General features: G+C 42.9%; 1 protein-coding gene across 1 annotated transcript in view; it reads right to left on the bottom strand.

Annotated features, from left to right (window-relative positions):
* smarcb1a (SWI/SNF related BAF chromatin remodeling complex subunit B1a) overlaps positions 1 to 9,602 on the bottom strand; it is a 16,902-nt gene extending 7,300 nt beyond the window's left edge. Inside the window, exons 1-7 of the mRNA XM_023958916.2 lie at positions 9,444 to 9,602; positions 3,915 to 4,026; positions 3,516 to 3,645; positions 3,277 to 3,414; positions 478 to 605; positions 228 to 394; positions 1 to 148 (exon numbers count right to left, since the gene is read on the bottom strand). The exon at positions 1 to 148 is cut by the window's left edge and continues 43 nt beyond it. Of these exons, the coding sequence (XP_023814684.1) occupies positions 1 to 148; positions 228 to 394; positions 478 to 605; positions 3,277 to 3,414; positions 3,516 to 3,645; positions 3,915 to 4,026; positions 9,444 to 9,527 (907 nt within the window). The 5' untranslated portion in view covers positions 9,528 to 9,602. The remainder of the gene's footprint in view (positions 149 to 227; positions 395 to 477; positions 606 to 3,276; positions 3,415 to 3,515; positions 3,646 to 3,914; positions 4,027 to 9,443) is intronic.
* Positions 9,603 to 19,795: the final 10,193 nt, after the last annotated feature.

Here is a 19,795-nt window from a genome sequence, read left to right as displayed (position 1 = left end):
TGCTATAGGCAATGGTGGTGACAAATTCTCCGCCCAGACCCAGTTCAGAGCAAAGCTTCAGGGCAAACTTCTCTGGGGAGTTCTCCCTCTCAGACATGTCCCACTCAAACTGGTCCACCAGGGAAATGTTGCCAACATGGATGTTGAGCTGGGAGACGAGGAGAACTGAGGATGAGTGGGCTGCCTGTTCATTCTCTTCCAAAGTACCTGAAGCATCTCCAGCTCACCTTGATGATCACCCTCTGGTCTGTCTGGTCTTCCAGGAGGCTGTCTGTCGGGTACGACTCAATTTGCTGCCGAATGGCAGAGGCAATGGCCGGGACGAAGGTCAGAGGGTTCAGGTCCAGGTCATCGCACAGGATTTCAGCAAACATCTCAGGGGTCATGAGCTTTTCTGAAAATGTTCCACAAGACAACACTGTTAAAGAAATCCCTCCATCTTCCAGAAGCTGGGAGAAAGGAATGATGGGAAGTTACCATTCATATTCCAGGTAAAAGCATCCCTAAGCTTCTGGCCCTCTATCTCCATGTCTAGCCGGATTGGAACCAGAACTTCAGTCTGAGTGGCATTTTCATGGATAACTGCTGGATCGTGGTCATCAAAGCTGATCAGAATGAAGACGACAGAGAAAAAGGATGATGCTCAACCACCAGGGGGCAGCACTGCTAAGAAAAGGATTCCTACGACATTGAGCTGCAAGACCACAAAAAACGTATTGGATTGAAGGAATCACGTTTCAAGATTCACTTGATCTCACCAACAAATGATCCAAAAATATACTTTATAAAAAAAAAAAGTTTCTAATAAAGCAGGAGAATTTCAGAAAACTGAGCTTTGAATAATTGAAAACAATCAATAAATAAATACCTCCATGGTTGAAGATCCACGGACGCACACAGAGAAAATCAGCACACGCACACACAGAGAAGATCAGCACACGCACACACAGAGAAGATCAGCACACGCACACACAGGGAAGATCAGGACATGCACACACAGATCAGCGCACGCACACAGAGATCAGCATACGCACACGCAGAGATCAGCGCACGCACACACACACGAAGTGAAGATCAGCACACACGCACGCACACGCACGCACGCACGCACACACAGAGATCAGCAAGCACACACAGAGAAGATCACTGCATTCACACACACACGCACGCACGCAGAGAAGATCAACACACGCAAACACAGAGATCAGCAACACGCACACACAGAGAAGATCAGCACACGCACACACACAGATCAGCACACGCATGCACACACACACACACACGCAGAGATCAGCGCACGCACACACACACGAAGTGAAGATCAGCACACACACACACAGAGAAGATCAGCACACGCACACACAGGGAAGATCAGGACATGCACACACAGGGAAGATCAGGACATGCACACACAGATCAGCGCACGCACACAGAGATCAGCATACGCACACGCAGAGATCAGCGCACGCACACACACACGAAGTGAAGATCAGCACACACGCACGCACACGCACGCACGCACGCACACACAGAGATCAGCAAGCACACACAGAGAAGATCACTGCATTCACACACACACGCACGCACGCAGAGAAGATCAACACACGCAAACACAGAGATCAGCAACACGCACACACAGAGAAGATCAGCACACGCACACACACAGATCAGCACACGCATGCACACACACACACACACACACGCAGAGATCAGCGCACGCACACACACACGAAGTGAAGATCAGCACACACACACACACGCACACGCAGAGAAGATCAACACACGCAAACACAGAGATCAGCGCACGCACACAGGGAGAGAAGATCAGCGCACACACGCAGAAAAACACACATGAATGGGCAGAACATGTCAACTCCACACAGAATGGTCCCTTCAGGGATTCCAACCAGGGCCTTCTCACAGTGAAGCGAGAGTGCCAACCACTAGGGTTGTGCCGATGGACGATATCATCGTCCATCGTGATGGGTGACTGACATCCCGATGGAGAGACACCATCGTGATGCCACGCCCCCGCCACGTTGCGAGTCGACACCATAAGCCGCGGTTACATGTGCAAAATACTTTGATGGGATCAATGGTCGGATTAGAATCCAACCGTGTAGATGGGCCCAGAAAAATGTTTTCAGAATATAAAAACGTTCACTAAGGTCACACTTTCAGTCGGAATAAATCATTCGCACATGAGCAGTAGGGTTTGAAAACCGGAAGGGGGGAAAATTCCGCCGAGCGGCTTTTTTTCCCAAACTTTATTGAATGTAACAATTCAATACAAAACGATGTTAAACAGCGCCGAGCGGCTTTATACATTGACATGTCAGCTCGGTAATATACGAGACGATCTTCTAAACGTGCTTTTAATAATGTTACGGTTATTATGAAACACCTGTTTGCTCAGCATTTGAATTTTAATCCGTGTGGTCAGTGCTTTTTCTGGACGGAGCCGGAAAGAAGCCAGGATTAGCAGTATGCTAACACGGGCTAACAACATTAGCTTTGGGTGGCGCTGCACGTAAACATGTGGGAATAACATCAGCCTTTATTTAGTCGGGACACAACTGGAAACACAAATCCACGTGATTGTTTGACTGTTTTCTAAGGACTGAGCGACATTTCTGCTTTGAAACTCAAACCGCTGTGTGTGCTGACGATCCGAGCTGTGCTCAGACACACTTTTAGACCCGGTTCTGAGTTCGGTAGCTCGTAGCCTCGTACTAGAGGTGCGGGACGGATCGCAGTCTTAAATCTTCCACACACACCGCTCATGTAACAAAGCACCCCCCCTCCCTTCCCATCAAACACAAAGCTGGAAGTCCGCGCTTCGCCAGTCCACTTCACTAGTTAAGTGCAGGAGCGGACTACTTCTTTTCTATTTTGTTTGTTACTTTTTTTGTTAAAGTCACTTCCCTCAGTTTATACTGGATCATTGCGGATTAGTCATTAGTTGGGAAATAAAATAAAAAAAGTAAAATAACGAATAGCAGTTGTATAAGAACGAAAAATGTAAAAATAGCCCCCCCCCCCCAGACGATGTCATCGTCCATCCCGATGGTTGACAGCAAACATCGTCAAAGGCCAATTTAGGGGACATCGCCCAACCCTACCAACCACTGCACCACTGAGCAGCCCCTGTCTTACAAACCAGCAGGTTCCTGCTTCCATCTCATCACAGTTCCACCCCAAAGTCTCTCCTCAGGTTTTGTTTCTGTGCTTCCTTAAACAGAGAGTGAAAAGAGAGAGAGAGGACCTGCAGCTCACCACAAGGGGAACGTCCTCTTCTTATCGCGACCGAGTCGACTGCGGTTGATGGTGGTGGAGCAAGGGACTGCATCTAGATGATGGGAGCTGTTGGGCAGCGTGGGAACCCACTGACTGTTCCTCTTTGCCTTCTGCTCCCTACACACAGATAAATGCTCTTCAATGTCACACAAAAACATTTGCTCAAAATGTTCAGGATTTTCTGGCACGCCTTCTAGCTGCATTAATGTTAGGGGCACCTGAGGTAGGCGGGGGGCTCGGTGCTGATGGAGACAGCTTTGTACTTCTCGTCGTTTCCTTCCAAGATCTCCTCGACCTCGGAGGCCTTCAGCAGCGTCACGCTGGTGGCCAGCTGAGTATAACCGTGGTCTTAAAGGCAGAAAACATGTCTGCTGTCATGTTCAGCAGGTATTCAGCAGGTGCAAGACCGTTCCCCAGAGGTACCCGTGTATCGTCAAATGAACTCCCCCCAAGACAAAGAAACAGACTTTGAATAAAAAGACTCTCCGCTTTTATTTGTAAACTATTTCTGAAGCAGAAAATCCTCCAAAGTGAAATTCCTAAATGTAGTAACTGTATATTTGAAAAGGAAAGCATAGATCTGCTCCCATCTGTAGTAGACATCGTCCTCTACTGACCGTGTGACGATTCCACTATTTTCTTGCGTTCTTCTACAGTTGCCAGTTTTCTCCATAGTGACGGGTATCTTTTGTACAGCGAGCCTCTGAACATCCGGAGGTAGTTTCCCACCTGAACACACAAAGACCACAGAAGACTTGTAAAACATCTAACACCAATTTGTAACCCTTGTGCTATCCTTGGCACTTTACCAGTGGGAGTTGGGTCATCTAGACCCACTAGACAGTGCTCTGAACCTTTTTCCTTCAATGATTTGTGATCTTCACTGGTGTCCATGGATTACATGAAATCTTTCCACCTTTATCCACCTTTGTCATGGTAGGGAGAACACCTCAATGGAATGGGGGGTCATCTAAGATAGCACAAGGGTTAAGAAAGTAAGGTGACATGCTTTGAGTCAGGGCTGCCCAATCATGTTCCTCAAGCCCTACTACCCTGCCTGCTCTGCAGCGCTCCCTGCTGTTTACCTGGATCATGTGTGCTCAGTCCATCAGAACATGGACACACTTGACACCAGGATTGGGCGGCCCTGCACTAAGTGACCCAGTAACAAAAATGTTTGAGGATTTTTAAAGGGGCTATACCATGTAAGATCTACTTTTTGAGCTTTTAAGTGTAGTTTCTGTTCATTCATTACTATAAATAACCCAAAAGTGGTATTTTGATCCATTCACTCATTTCTGAGTATTCCTCTAAAAACCTGCTCTCTGAGCGCGAGCCCCTCCCAATCCACAGAAACAAGAGGATCCTCACTTTGTGACATCACAAAGTGACGGAAGAGTCTGAGCTGCCAGCCCCGCCCCCAGGCTAACACACACGCCCACTTTCTCCATGCAGCTAGCGGTGATCGGCTAAACGCTTCTCTTTTTGCACAATCTGCACATCTGTCTCTGCAAGAGTTCAGATTTTTGTTTTCGTGGGAGAAATACAGACATGCTGCCATAAAATGGGCGGCACCCACAAAGTGCAAAAGGCGGAGCCTCAGAGATTAAGTCGTCTTACTTGTAGGTCGAAAATGAGCTGCGAAAATAACTCATTTAATGAAAAGTGGTTCTTTAGTGTGCCAAAGGATCATATATGATCCAGGGCTCCAGACTGCGAGCAATTGGTCGCATTTTGCGACCAAAATTTGAGAGTGTGCGACTGAATTTTACATCCAATCGCACATGCGCGACCAGTAAATTTGCCTCCTCCACCCTTCGTATTTTTATACATTAAACGTGGAAGGGGCACGTCAATGATCAATGAGACGCAAGCGCACACGCACGGAGGCAGACACACACACTCGCGCACATACTCATGAAACGCGAGCACGTACACTCTCGCGTGATGCCTGTGTGTGAGGCGGCCACTGCGTGTGAGAAGAATAGGGAAAGCCACTGTAAGTGGCTAAAATGCGTGTAGGGGGCGGGGCCTAGAGATAATCGAGTGCGCGTAAACATCTGCGGGAAGGAAACAGAGACAAATATCATCACAACCTGATATGACATGTGCGTCTGACCTATGAGCAAGCGAACTATTGATTCGTTCTTCCGACCTGCGGCTAGTGTACCAGTGCCAGAGTGTACAGCAGGGGTCTCAAACTCGCGGCCCGCAGGCTATTTGCGGCCCCGAAGATGATATTTTGCGGTCCCCGCCTTAATATGAAGGTTTAATGTTACTGCAGCACGCCAGTTTGTATGAATGACACTTTTTCATTGTCGTGGGCGGAGCTGACAAAGCAACCAATCACAGTGGGTTTTATGACTCTTGGGGGCGTGACAATGACCGGGCTTGAAAGCAGGAAACCTGACAGCCCCCCCCCCCCGGACCACATTAAGGAGTTCCTTACTTTCCTTTAGAACGTATTTATTCGCTCGTGATTTTCTAAATACATGCAGTCCGTGCTGAACTTTTCTCTGGGTCACACAGACCCGGAGGAAGGTTTAGCTTTTGGTTACGGCGGCGCATCAAACGGTTTATGCACGGCCGTTGCGGCAGCACATCGCTCCCGCGGGAGTCGGGTCAGCTGAGGAGAATAAATGTCCCACACCTACATGCGTGACAGCTAACGGGGCTTGAACTTTAAACCCGCTCGAGCAAAAACAACATTAGTTTTAGACACACTGAAAATACGTGGGGAAAATGCAACGATAGACGTGTTTGAGATGAACCGGCGGCTCGCCTGGATCGTTGGGGAGACCAGGCGGGGGGGCTGTGAGATGAAAGCGAATCTGCAGCAAGACTGAAGGACAACAGTTGGAGTTGTCCTTAACATTCAATTTAGTTTTAATATTCTTCTCCCCCTTAGTATTATCTGTGTTATTATATATTTTATGATTATTTTAATGTTTTGTGATGTATGTAGCCTTTTTTAATGAATTGGTATTTTAAATTATTTTAAATAATCACTCCACTACAAAAACCATCAGGACACATGTCCCATAATGCATTGTTTTGTAGTCTTTAGGGCAGCTTCAGCGATCATCGGAGCTTCGCGCCCTCGCCATGCGAAGGCAGCTGGCGATCCGCAGAACAAAGCTTGTCCGCGGTGCGTCAGGAGGAGAACCGCAGAAGGCGGACATGCTGCTATGTAGTCCTGAGAAGCTGTGGAAACTCATCAGAAGTTCACAACCAACTCAAAGCCGTCATCTCTGCCGCTAACAGAAAGCTCCACTGCTCCTGGTGTGTCTGTGTGTGTCAGCGGCCGGACACGCGGAGAAAGCAGTGACGTCATCGCCCCCCCCCCCCCCCCCCCCCTCTGGAAATGCTCACTGTTAATGAATTTTGCTACAAGGTTCCCAAGGTGGATGTGAAAATGCAAATGCAATCCCCTCTTTGCATTTTCGTTTTAATTATGACACACAATAAACGTATTTTAGTATAAAATGAAAAAGCATTTTGAAATATTGCTTTTTCATTTGAATTTTGAGTCATTTGATGCAGCTTCATTTTGAAAATGAAAAAGCATTTCTGTTAATCAATTTTAATGATCAAATTAGACATTTCTAAATGAATTTTGCTACAGATTTACCAGAGAATGTCTTGAAAATGAAATGTCAAAAACCATTTTCATTATCATTTTAATTAAGCGACAGAATAAGCTGTGTTGAAGAAGGGAATGAAAAAGCATTTTGAAATATTGCTTTTTCATTTTAATTTTAAGTCCAAAAATGCAGCTACATTTTGAAAATGAAAAAGCATTTCTGGCTTTGACTTTTCTTTTTATTCATGCTACACAGTCGCTTCCATAAGAGTTGGACAACAAAGAGTTCTGCATTTCAGAAAGACTGACCAGAGTCTTTTCAAAGCTCTGATCTTCATGTAAACTGTTGATCTGACAGACAGGCTTCATCACTGAAGAACATGACAACATGAAACCCATCCAACCATTTTCCAAACCCGCTCAATCTCTTTTGGGCTCAAAGGGATGCTGGGTACTGTCACGTGGGTGAGGGGTCCACCCTGGATGGTGGGATAAAGCCGGAGAAAACCCACACAGAAAAGACCCAGCAGGGAATCGAACCGGGGCTTTCTCGCTGCGAGGCGAGAGTCCTCGAAGTATTTTATCACTGTCTGAGAATTTGTTCTCAACTGATCCTCCTTGTAAAATTAGGGTTAAATAAAGTGAAGAAAGTGCTTATTTACACACAAATCTAAACATGTGCAGCCAGCCCTGAACTTTTTCCTCGGCTGCTCGGACCCAGAGGAAGCGTTAGGGCTACGGTTAGGGTTACGGTTAGGGTTGCGGTTAGGGCTACGGTTAGGGCTACGGTTAGGGCTACGGTTAGAGCTACGGTTAGGGTTACGGTTAGGGCTACGGTTAGGGCTACGGTTAGGGCTACGGTTAGGGCTACGGTTAGGGCTACGGTTAGGGCTACGGTTAGGGCTACGGTTAGGGCTACGGTTAGGGCTACGGTTAGGGCTACGGTTAGGGCTACGGTTAGGGCTACGGTTAGGGCTACGGTTAGGGCTACGGTTAGAGCTACGGTTAGGGTTAGGGTTAGGGCTACGGTTAGGGCTACGGTTAGGGCTACGGTTAGGGCTACGGTTAGGGCTACGGTTAGGGCTACGGTTAGGGCTACGGTTAGAGCTACGGTTAGGGCTACGGTTAGGGCTACGGTTAGGGCTACGGTTAGGGCTACGGTTAGGGCTACGGTTAAGGCTACGGTTAGGGCTACGGTTAGGGCTACGGTTAGGGCTACGGTTAGGGCTGCGGTTAGGGTTACGGTTAGGGTTGCGGTTAGGGCTACGGTTAGGGCTACGGTTAGGGCTACGGTTAGAGCTACGGTTAGGGTTACGGTTAGGGCTACGGTTAGGGCTACGGTTAGGGCTACGGTTAGGGCTACGGTTAGGGCTACGGTTAGGGCTACGGTTAGGGCTACGGTTAGAGCTACGGTTAGGGTTAGGGTTAGGGCTACGGTTAGGGCTACGGTTAGGGCTACGGTTAGGGCTACGGTTAGGGCTACGGTTAGGGCTACGGTTAGGGCTACGGTTAGGGCTACGGTTAGGGCTACGGTTAGAGCTACGGTTAGGGCTACGGTTAGGGCTACGGTTAGGGCTACGGTTAGGGCTACGGTTAGAGCTACGGTTAGGGCTACGGTTAGGGCTACGGTTAGGGCTACGGTTAGGGCTACGGTTAGGGCTACGGTTAGGGCTACGGTTAGGGCTACGGTTAAGGCTACGGTTAGGGCTACGGTTAGGGCTACGGTTAGGGCTACGGTTAGGGCTACGGTTAGGGCTACGGTTAAGGCTACGGTTAGGGCTACGGTTAGGGCTACGGTTAGGGCTACGGTTAGGGCTACGGTTAGGGCTACGGTTAGGGCTACGGTTAGGGCTACGGTTAGGGCTACGGTTAGGGCTACGGTTAGGGTTCCAGGTAAAACACCAAATGGGTCGTGTCCATCATCCATGCTGCTGTCTGTCTAACGTCAAATTGTTGCACAGAGAAATCAATGGAATTGTTGCACATTTATACTGATTGATCCATAGATTGATAGCTATAGATCCAGAATGGCCTAATGGTCAAAAACCAGAGTTGTGTTTTTCTAAAAGGTGCAGCTTTGCGCTTCTTCTTCCTGGGTTTAGCAGAAACTGGCTGAACGCTGCTGTCCGCCTCTAAACGGTGTCGACGGGATGGGTTTTGTCTGGATGAACGCATTTCTCTACAAAAACTCTCTATAAAACTGTCGTTTAAAGCCAGTCAGATTCACGGTTTACGATCAATAAATCATAACAAACTGATTAGGAAAGTTTTCTTTGTTTTTGAGTTACAGGGAATTAGCGTTACTAGCTAACGTGCTAGCGACCGCCTGGTTCCACAGAAGAGCTGATGATTTTAGGGAGGAGATTAGGATTTCATGAAACACTGGAGACACTGAACCTTTTATTCCGACGACGTTACGGCATGAAGGAACTCGACGGAGCTCATTCATTCGGTTTTTGTGCCAGTCCTGATCTACGGTAAACGGCTAACGGGACCCCATCGCGCTGAACGAGATAGAAGATCCAGAAAGAAGCAAAGAAATCATCCGCAGTAACAGACCCACCTCCGATCCAATCATGTAATATTCTCCATCCTCCTCCAGCTGAAATTTCACCGGTTTTTGACCAAACGTCTTACTCAGCGCCATCACGAACAAAAAGCAGCACTGCGCAGACCCGACAAACTAGCTTCAACATAGTCGCACTCTGATGACGTAACAAGGACACCCCCCCCCCCTGCTTTGTTTGAAATGAAGCGCACAACATACATTTTTGATTTTACACACTGTGTGCAAAATACAATTTTCACGTTCGCCAGGAGAATGAACAACAAAAAAAAACATAATAATAATGTAAAACAAGTCAAGCAAAAATAAAACAAAAATAATAAAGGCAAAGGAATCTGTTAAAGTTTCAGGAGAGACCGTGTTTCAACAGTTCTGACAGCTTTTTTGTTGGTGGAAGATTTTATACGGTTTTAATACAGAACCATTTCTTTCTGAAAAACATAAAACACTGGTTTTTTGTTAGCATATTTACACTTGTGAATAAAGTATTTAGCCATAATTATAACTAAATTAACTACATATATTTTTTCTGCATTAAGTCTTCCTTGTGTAAAATATCCCCAAATAATATGCTCATAAAATAATCTATAATCTTCACATAGATGAGTTCTTATAAAATGTATCACATCTTTCCAAAATAGTTGAGTGAACGAGCAAAACCAAAAAAGATGAGGCACCGTTTCTGGTGAGGAATGACAAAATGAACAGTTTATGTCCAGATCTTTTTTAAACTTAGTAAAGAAATGTTTCACTGGATAAAATTTATAAAGAATTTTGAAAGAAATGTCTCTGATTTTATTGGTGATGAAATACTTTTGTGGCAGGGTCCAAACCTTTTGCCCACTGAATTCTACATCCAAAGCTGTTCCAGTATGAGATAACATACGGTTTTGTGGCAATCTCATTTTGAAACAGAGAACGGATACTTTGATTATTCCTTCTAGCTGAAAAGCATACCGTTCCACACCACAATTCTGTTAATTTGGGAGGAGAACATGGAGTATTTGAAGGAGAACTGCTACACAGAAGTCTAACACCACCTGGGATGCTCCAGTAACCAATGACAACTCAGCAGGTGAGACATGCAGACTATAGGTGGACAGAAACTCAACGTCTGACATCAGACTAAATCGTATAGTATTCCCTTGTGGATTCATCAGCTGTGTCACAAGAGAAATGTTCTTTTCAAACCAATTTTCAAAAGAATTCTCTTGTTTTTGTGTACAATATCTGCATTATTCCAAATATAGTAGCGATGAGGAGAAAAATTATGTTTGTAGATCAAAGTCCATGTTAATAAAACCTGCTTATGAAAATTAGACAAATTTAAAGGAATTTTCTCTATTCTGAAATTACATAATAGAAGAAATGGCAGACCTCCAAACTTATCAAATATATATTTTGGTATGAAATTCAAAAACGAGGTAAGAAGTTTTTTAACCATTTAATTTTGAGGACATTGTTTAGAGTGGAGAAATCAAGAAAGTCAAGTCCTCCGTTTTTAGATGAATTAATTACTACTGATTTTCGTACATAGTGGATTCTGTTTCTCCAAAGAAAATGAAAAAGTATCTGATCAATCCTTTTTGCAGTTTTACAGTCCAGAGATAGCGAGGAAGCAATGTAGACTAGTCTGGAAATTCCTTCTGCTTTTGCTAAGAGGGCACGACCTTTTAGTGAAAGATCTCTTTGTAGCCAACGAATAAATTTATTTTGTGCTTTTGCAATCATAGGATTATAGTGAATCAGTTCTCTTTGTTTTTGATCTTTAGTTATCTGCAAACACCCAAATATGTGACTTTTTCTTTGACTACTATACTATTTATGGATGTTAGAGCACATTGTTTAAGAGGAAATAACTCACATTTCTTTAGGCTTAGATAGAGTCCAAAGTCTTTTGAAAATATCTCTATAACTTGAAGAACCCTGGGAGTTTTTTAAGAATAATGTGTTGTCATCTGCCAGTTGACTTATGAGAATGTTTTTACCAGCAGTAGAAATCCCATCAACATTACTCGATTTTATATATTTGCAGAAAACTTGTGCAACCAGAAGAAACAGGTACGCAGAGACAGGACAGCCCTGTCTTATTCCTCTCTGGAGACAGAATCTAGGAGTGGTGCCAGCACTCAACTTAACAGAACTGTTTCCGTTTGCATAGAGTGTTTTAACAGCACTACACAAATAATCCCCAAAACCCATCTTTTCCAGACAGTAGAATAGAAAAGGATGCTCAACAGTATCAAATGCCTTACAAAAATCAAGCTATCATCATCAGTAATGACGTCTGAATAATCAATGAGATCTAAAACTAGTCGTAGATTGTTTGAGATGCATCTGTCTTTCATGAAACCTGACTGTTTCTCATCTATTACTGTATCAAGAACACTTTTCATTCTCATGGCTAATATTGTGGCAAGAATTTTATAATCATTATTAAGTAGACTAATAGGTCTCCAGTTATCTTTGTTGGGTTTGGGGATCAGGGAAATAACACCCTGAGTCATGCTGGCTGGAAGAGTCATATTTGTGATACTTTCTGTATAAACATTCAGTAAAAATGGGGCTAAGACTTCTGAGAAAAGCTTATAAAATTCTGCTGTTATTCTGTCGTTCCCAGGGGACTTGTTGTTTTTTAGATTGTTAATAGCATCTGAAACTTCCTGTAAAGAAATGACAGAATCACAACCCAATTTATCCTCTTCACTGATTGTATTTATATTATTCAAGGAATCACAGAATGAATTCATTGCTTCCTGACTAAAAGTTGTCTTATAAAGTTCACAGTAGTAATCATGACAAAAACTAGAAATAAGCTTTTTATCATTTGTAATTTTTCCATTTACATTTAACTGTAACACCGAATTAAACTTTGCTTGTGACTTTTCTAATTTGAAAAAATAAGAAGTCATTTGTTCCCCTTGTTCCAACCATTTTTGTCGAGATCTTATAAAAGCTCCTTCGGCTTTAGCTTTGTACATATTGTCCAGTTTTAATTGTAAATCTATTAATCTTAAATTTTGATCCTCATTTAGGTTTTCTGGTGGTAAACTTAAAAGTTCAGTAATTTCAGAGATTATTTCTTCTTCTAATTTACGTTTAGATTTTGCCTGGATGCTGACATATCTTCGCAAAAATTTAGAAATTTCAAATTTTAAGAGTTCCCAGTTGGAGCTGTAAGCCTTTTGCTGTTGCGCTTTATCCCAGTAAAGTTTAATGAGTTTCTTAATCACTGATTGAACACAGTCATGCTTTAATAACGTACCATTCAGTTTCCAGTAACAAATTTTTCGAGACCCATTTTCATCAGGAAAAAATTGTATTCTAATTGTTAAGGCTTTGTGGTCTGACCTGGAGGCCATCTATCAGCGATTTGGTCCATTACCACATTAAATTCACCTCCAATTAGGACATGTACGCTTGGAAATTTGTCTAACCAGAACATTATTTTATCTTCTAAAGTGTCCAGAAGCCGATTGTTATCAGAGCTGGAATTGTAGCCATAAATGTTGATTATCATGCAATGAATATTGCTCATCTTTACAATTAGAGAAATAAAATGACCATTTGTATCAGAATCAGTGTGCAAAACCTCCCCCTTAAAATTATTCCTCATGCAACATACTCCCGCAGAGAATTCTGTGCCATGTGAAAACCAAAAGTCATCCCCCCATTGAGCTTTCCAAAAATTTGCATCCTTAGCAAGAGAATGACACTCCTGAAAAAAAAAACAAAGTCAGTTTTTTGCTGTTTAGCAAACAAAAAAATGGCCGTACACTTTACATTATGCCTTAGCCCTCTGGCATTTAACGAGAAAACAGATAATGACATAAAAAAGTAGAAAAATAGGTAGAAAAATAGAACCTTTTTAACTTGTAAAAAAGCTTAAGTCCCCAAAAAATTATAGGTCAACAGCAAACGCAGTCGCACCTTCTTAAATCAAACTAGTGTGAAAAAATGACACAAACACTGAGAAAATTCAAGCATTCAACTCAACATCCTCTTTGGATATAATAATGTCAAGAAAACTGACAATCATATGTCCATTGTGTTAACACTTCAAACTGAACCTTTTTTTTTTCTAAATGGAGTTACGTTATTGATCACCAATGATGATTTCCCCTACTCCTTGGATGAAGGCCCTGGCACCAGCATAGTATGCAACTTTTCCAGCAGCTCGAGCCTTTTGAATCTCTGGCCACAGCCGCAGCCTCCGCTCTCTGTCGCCTTTGGAAAAATCCTCCTTGAACTGCAAACCGTGATCCTTCATGTAAGGTGAATCCTTCGCCGCCTTCCAGACTGCATCCCTGCCCAGCCGAGAGATGAACTGCAGAATAATAGCTCTGGGTCGTGTGTTGCTTGAAGGCTGCCTCTTATTGCCAAGTCGATGCACAGTGTCTATAACATCCACCAGCTTTTCTTTCATGGAAGGGAAGACCATCTGACAGATTTTTATCACAACAAGGCGTGTGTTTTCATTCTCTGTCTTAGGAACACCCACAAGCTTCAGATTCCATCTTCTTGTGTAAGATTCAACTTCATCCACACTTCTTTGTAGAAGTTTAACAGGTATCTCCAAGGAGTCTACCCGTTGTTCCAGAACAGCCATCTTGGTGCTAACAGCTTTAACATCGTTAGCCACAGCTTCCACCTTGTTGTTCAGGCCAGCTATTTTATCCTCAATAGCATCAGACCTCATATTAATGAGCTCAGTTATACCAGCAAGCTGAGCGTGAATGTCGTCTTTTGGCAATGATGTAGCCTGGTTTTGAGCCTTTTTCTTAGTTACAGGTGGCTTACTTGGAGTTAACGGCAGCGGCGGAAACTCTTCCTCTGGGGCATCGGTCACCATTCCTTCTGTGTTCTTTGAAAAGTCGTGGCCACTGCTAGCAAGCGCGCCCGAGCCAGCACCAGCATCGTCGGAGCTCGCCACAGCCGAATATTCCCGCTTTTTCACCATGGCAATTGGCAAAGTCCGAAAAAATATTCAGAGTGAAACTTTGATGAGCTAGGTTCGTTGCTGTATACCTTTTCACAACTGTTTTGTAACTAAAGTAGGTGCGGAGCGAAGCAAAAAAAGACAGACTAGGCCGCCATCTTGGAACCGCCTCATCTTTGCTCTAATTTTCACATGTTTTTTGTTTTCATATTTTTAAGGACTACAAGGAAAAAACTACGAACAAGCTGGGCTCCAACCTCATCTGTTCATGAAAACTACAAGATGAGCTGTAATTCAAAATTGAAACGCCACAATGTGTCCGTCATTGACGATCCGTTTTGTTTATGTGCTCGTCATGACATCACCAGTTTGTTTTGTTCTTCCTACTGACTTTATTCAAAGTCAAACTCATTCAAAGAAGAATATAAATAAATACTGCCCAATATGAACTGTTTATTCATTTTAATTTAATTTATTTCGTTTGTGAGTTCAACGAAAATATTGGGTCCTGAGAGGCTCAATGGCAGATTCCTGCTGATTCCAGGTCTTTCTGAAGCTCTCCACGAGTGGTCCTGGGCTGTTGGAGAACCCTTCTGATGATTGTTCTGACTCCTCTGTCTGAAATCTTGCGAGGAGCACCTGGCCGTGGCAGGTTTATGGTAATGCCGTGTTCTTTCCACTTCCGGATGATGGCCCCAATGGTACTCACTGGAACTTTCAGTTTAGAAATGCGCCTGTAACCAATGCCTTCAGTGTGTTTTGCAACAATAAGGTTGCGTAGGTCTTTGGACAGCTCTTTGCTTTTGCCCATCATGCAATGCTTCTTGTCTAACACCTTGCTGGTGAGAAACCTTTTTAAAAGGCATCAATCAGGACTATACCAGCTGATATTACTTTGCACTAATAGGGGGCAGGTTAACCTTCTGAATACTGACAAACTCCAGCTGCTATTTACACGGCAATACTTTTGTTTGGAATGAGGTTAAATTGTTAGAAGAACAAGGCTAAGGTCCATCTGGACCAGAACCTCACGACCATGGCCAGCCCTCCATATACGCGAATTACGCAGCCGCGTAGGGCCACCGGAAGACCAGGGCCGGCCCTGCTCACGACACAAGAACAGTTTCTTTCCCTTTGCAGTCAGACTCATGAACACTTTTCAACTCCTCCCCCTTTAAACTTTTCACTTATATGTCCAGTTACCAGTACATTACCTGCACCTTTTTCATCCTCCGTTTGCACTATTGTACTTCTATTTCTGACCATTGTGTTATTTTTCCTATTCTTGAGTGCTTTATGTCACACATTAGCACCGCAGCAAATTTCTAATCTGTGAAACTGCTCTGTTCACTGAAAATGGCAATAAAATCTATAAAAAAAACTCCTTGAATCCTTTACAGGGCATCCCAACTATTTAGTGCCCCCATTACACAAATCATTAGTAGTAGTAGAAGATATAATTAGATTTTTTTTTAGATGTATTGAAGTTTTGGTATTTTTAACTCAACTCAACTAAGCTCAACTCATCTTTATTTATATATCACTTTTTAATCAACAGCAGCCGACACAAAGTGCTGAACACGAGAAATTAAGAAAACAAACACTAAAACATCTTAAAACACAAGATTAAAAATAGAGAGATAAAAACAATAAAACCAGTACAGCAAGACAGCAATACCAGAAGTCTCATGTTGTATTAAAAGCCAGAGCATAAAAATGGGTTTTCAGACGGGTTTTAAAAATGGGCAGTGATGGAGCTTCTCTTATGGACAGTGGCAGAGAGTCCAAAGCTGTGGAGCAGCGACAGCAAAAGCTCTGACACCTCTGAGCTTCATCTGGACCTCGGTACCTCCAGAAGCAGCCGATCAGCTGATCTGAGGCACCGGGCTGGCGAGTAAGGAGAGAGAAGATCAGAGAGGGACAGCGGGGACAGACCATGTCTTAAAGTGAACTCTAAAATGCACAGGCAGCCAGTGGAGCGGTGCCAAAATTGGCGTGAAGTGGTCTCTCTTACGTCCTCCAACCAGAAGACGGGCAGCTGCATTTTGAACACGTTGGATACGTGAGAGAGACGACTGGCTGAGTCCAACATACAGAGAATTACAGTGATCCAGCCGGGACGTGATGAATGTGTGGATTACTGTTTCAAAATGTGCAGCTGTTAAAAAAGGTTTTACCTTAGCAAGTTGGTGAAGATGAAAAAAGCTTGACTTCACCACTGAGCTTATCTGCTGATCCAGTTTAAAATGACATTCCAGTTTAAAACCCAGATCAGAAACATTTGGTTTTAAAAAGTTAGTCAAGGGACCCAAATCAACTTGGGACGGTTCAGTAAAATCACTCGGCCTAAATTCTAGAACTTCTGTTTTATTTTCATTAAAACTCTAAGGGCCAACCTGTCCTTAATGTCCTGAAGACATGACAGGAGCTGCTTCATGGAGAGATCATCTTTTTTTAACGGCAGATCTGGCTGTCATCTGCGTACAAATGAAAAGAAATGCCGTTCCTCAAGATTGACCCTAAGGGTAACAGATACAAAGAGAACAAAAGTGGCCCTAGAACCGATCCTTGTGGAACCCCACAAGAAACCTGAGTTGTAGCAGATTCAAAACCACCCAAGCTGACACAAATGGCTCTTACTGCCAGGTAAGATTTAAACCAGTCCAGTGCTGTACCTTGGATCCCCACAGAGTTCTGGAGCCTATATATATATATATATATATATATATATATATATATATATATATATATATATATATATATATATATATATATATATATATTTATTTTTTTCCCGGTTCCGGGTTACAACACGGACGCGTGTGGGCTCACGGCGGCTGTACAACTATCTTCAAATGACTTAAAAAGTTGATTTTCTCCAAAAAAGAGAGCTGACCATGGCCCCTGAGAAAAACCAGGAATACGAACCCCTTAAAAAGACTCTTGACGATATCCAAGCTACGTTGTATCCCTTTATGGAACAAGTCAACGGAACGGGATGGCTGGGCGCATCTCCTCCTTCTTTTCACATTCCACCATCCACTTTAGAAGAACGTAAACACTCACCTGAGCACAGGTGTTAGCTCACCTTTGCACTAACAGTTTGCATGATTGAATGAATGAAAGATTTCACACTAGTTGGTTTTAAGGCATAAGTATGCGTGTGAACACTATCTGTTTTGTATACATGTCGACATGTGGACATTCTTTTCAGCTAACAGGTGTGTTGATAACATTTGAGTGTGTGTGTGGACAGGCCCCGCCCTTTTTGTACTACATTTGAACCTTACCGTAATGATAAACAACCAGTAAACTTGTTGCTTTATGCTGCTTCATGGTCTTATCCCCCCTCCCCTCCCATTATCACCCTCCTACCCCCCTGTCTCTAACATCCCTCTCTCTTCTTCCCTTCTTTCCTTTTCTGTCCGGTCCAACTCCCAAAATTTTCAAACATGGTTGAAATTAATAAAGTTTGGCCTCAATTACAAAAGGGGTTTATTCAGACATACCTTTGGTTTGTCTGTAGATTAATAACCCCTCTTGTTAAAGTAAAATATGTCCAACACAAGAGGCCCTCAGCTCTCATCTGCCTGCCCAGCTGTTGGACAGGACAAGTTAAAAAAAAAAAGAAAAAAAAATAAGAAAAGAAAATGGTTAAATTGATTGACTTTTAATTATAGTACTTCACTTGCTCCAAAAATCGATAAATTGATTTATAATTTTTTCATAATGTAACATAATTTTGCACATATTTTTAACTTTTGATACTTGATGAAATTTTGCCATGAAAATCTCTGAAACAGTGTTTTGTCTACTTTACTGAAATAGTTTTTTTAATCGTATCAATGACTTTTATAAGTAACATAATCTGCATATATTTTGGATAAATGATCGGCATTTGCCATGTTGATTTTTGAAATAGTTATTTTTACATAATAATTAAGTAATTCATCTTTGTCATGTGCTTTATTGATACTTTATGATTCTTTATTCTGTCTGATAAAAGCTAGGAACCGGATAATGATAAATCATGTAATAAAATGGTTACGGTATAACGGGGTGGGATTATATAAATTCGCTTCCTTCCACTCCCTTTCAAGCAATATTTATTAATATGTCTAATTATCCTAGGTTTGATTCGTCATTGTATGAATGTATAACTGATTGTATTGCTTTGTGTATTCTTATTTGATTGCTTGAAATAAACCATTTCAAATCAAAATCAAATCAAATATTAAAATACTGTGGTCTACTGTGTCAAATGCTGCTGTTAGATCCAGCAGAACCAGGACGACATGGTCTCCAGCATCATTAGCCAGTAGAATGTCGTTGCTGACTCTTAGTAACGCTGACTGTACTGTGCAAGGCCCTAAACCAGACTGGAAAACTTCAAGAATTTGATGTTGGCTTAGGACAGTGGTTCCCAAACTTTTTCTGCAGGGCCCCCTTTTCTGAAGATTAGAATATTTTCGAGCCCCCCCACACTGACACAAACATACAAATCCTTTGTTTCTAAACTCCACTGGACTTTGCTTAACATTGTAAGTCATACAAAAATTTCAACTTCTTCCTGTACAAAACTAAAAAAAAAGACAAATCACCTTTACAATTATTAAAAGTGACACTGCATCATGTATCATAAAATTTTACCATGTAATGGTGTTCATGGCTTTCACATCTTCTTATAAACTCGATTCCTGGATGAAAGTGGCCTTTTACACTTTACCAGCTCTCTGAAGAAAATAACAAAATCCTGAACATTTAACTCTGCAAAAACTGCACCTTTAATGTAACTATGTAACTAACCCGGGAAGCCGTAGCCTTGCCGCCCCCCCCCCTGCAATACCTCGGCGCGCCCCCCAGTTTGGGAACCACTGGCTTAGGAAGTCCTCTAGCTGCGAGTAGACCACTTTCTCCAGGAGTAGGACATCTTGGAGATGGGCCTGAAATTAGCCAACACAGTACTGTCCAGGCTGGGTTTTTTAAGTTGAGGCTGGACTGTTGCATGTTTAAAAACAGCAGGGACGACACCAGCAGCCAGACTGCTGTTAATGATTGAAAGGACCATCTGCGCTATGCTTGGGAAAACCTCCTTGAAAAGCTTGGGAGGTATGGAATCTAGGGGGGAACCTGATGGTTTGCTCTGACTGACCAACTCATTTAAGAATTGAAGAAACACTGGCTCAAAGTCTCTGAAAATGGCTGAGCAACAAACATAAGTCGAAGGGTCAAAAGAAGGGAGAATAATACCAGCCCTTATGTTCGAAACCTTAGTATTAAAAAATTCTAAAAACATATTGCACAGGTCAGGTGAAGCTTCTTGAGACTCTGCCTGTGGAACATTAAGAACAGAATCTATCATTTTAAAAAGCACCCGTGGGTTGTGCTGATTCTTCTTTCACTTTTGGCT

The sequence above is a fragment of the Oryzias latipes genome, chromosome 9 (assembly GCF_053564925.1).
Source record: "Oryzias latipes strain Hd-rR chromosome 9, Olatipes_Hd-rR_3.1".
Taxonomy (NCBI): Eukaryota; Metazoa; Chordata; class Actinopteri; order Beloniformes; family Adrianichthyidae; genus Oryzias; species Oryzias latipes.
This window is presented reverse-complemented; position numbering and strand designations above follow the sequence as displayed.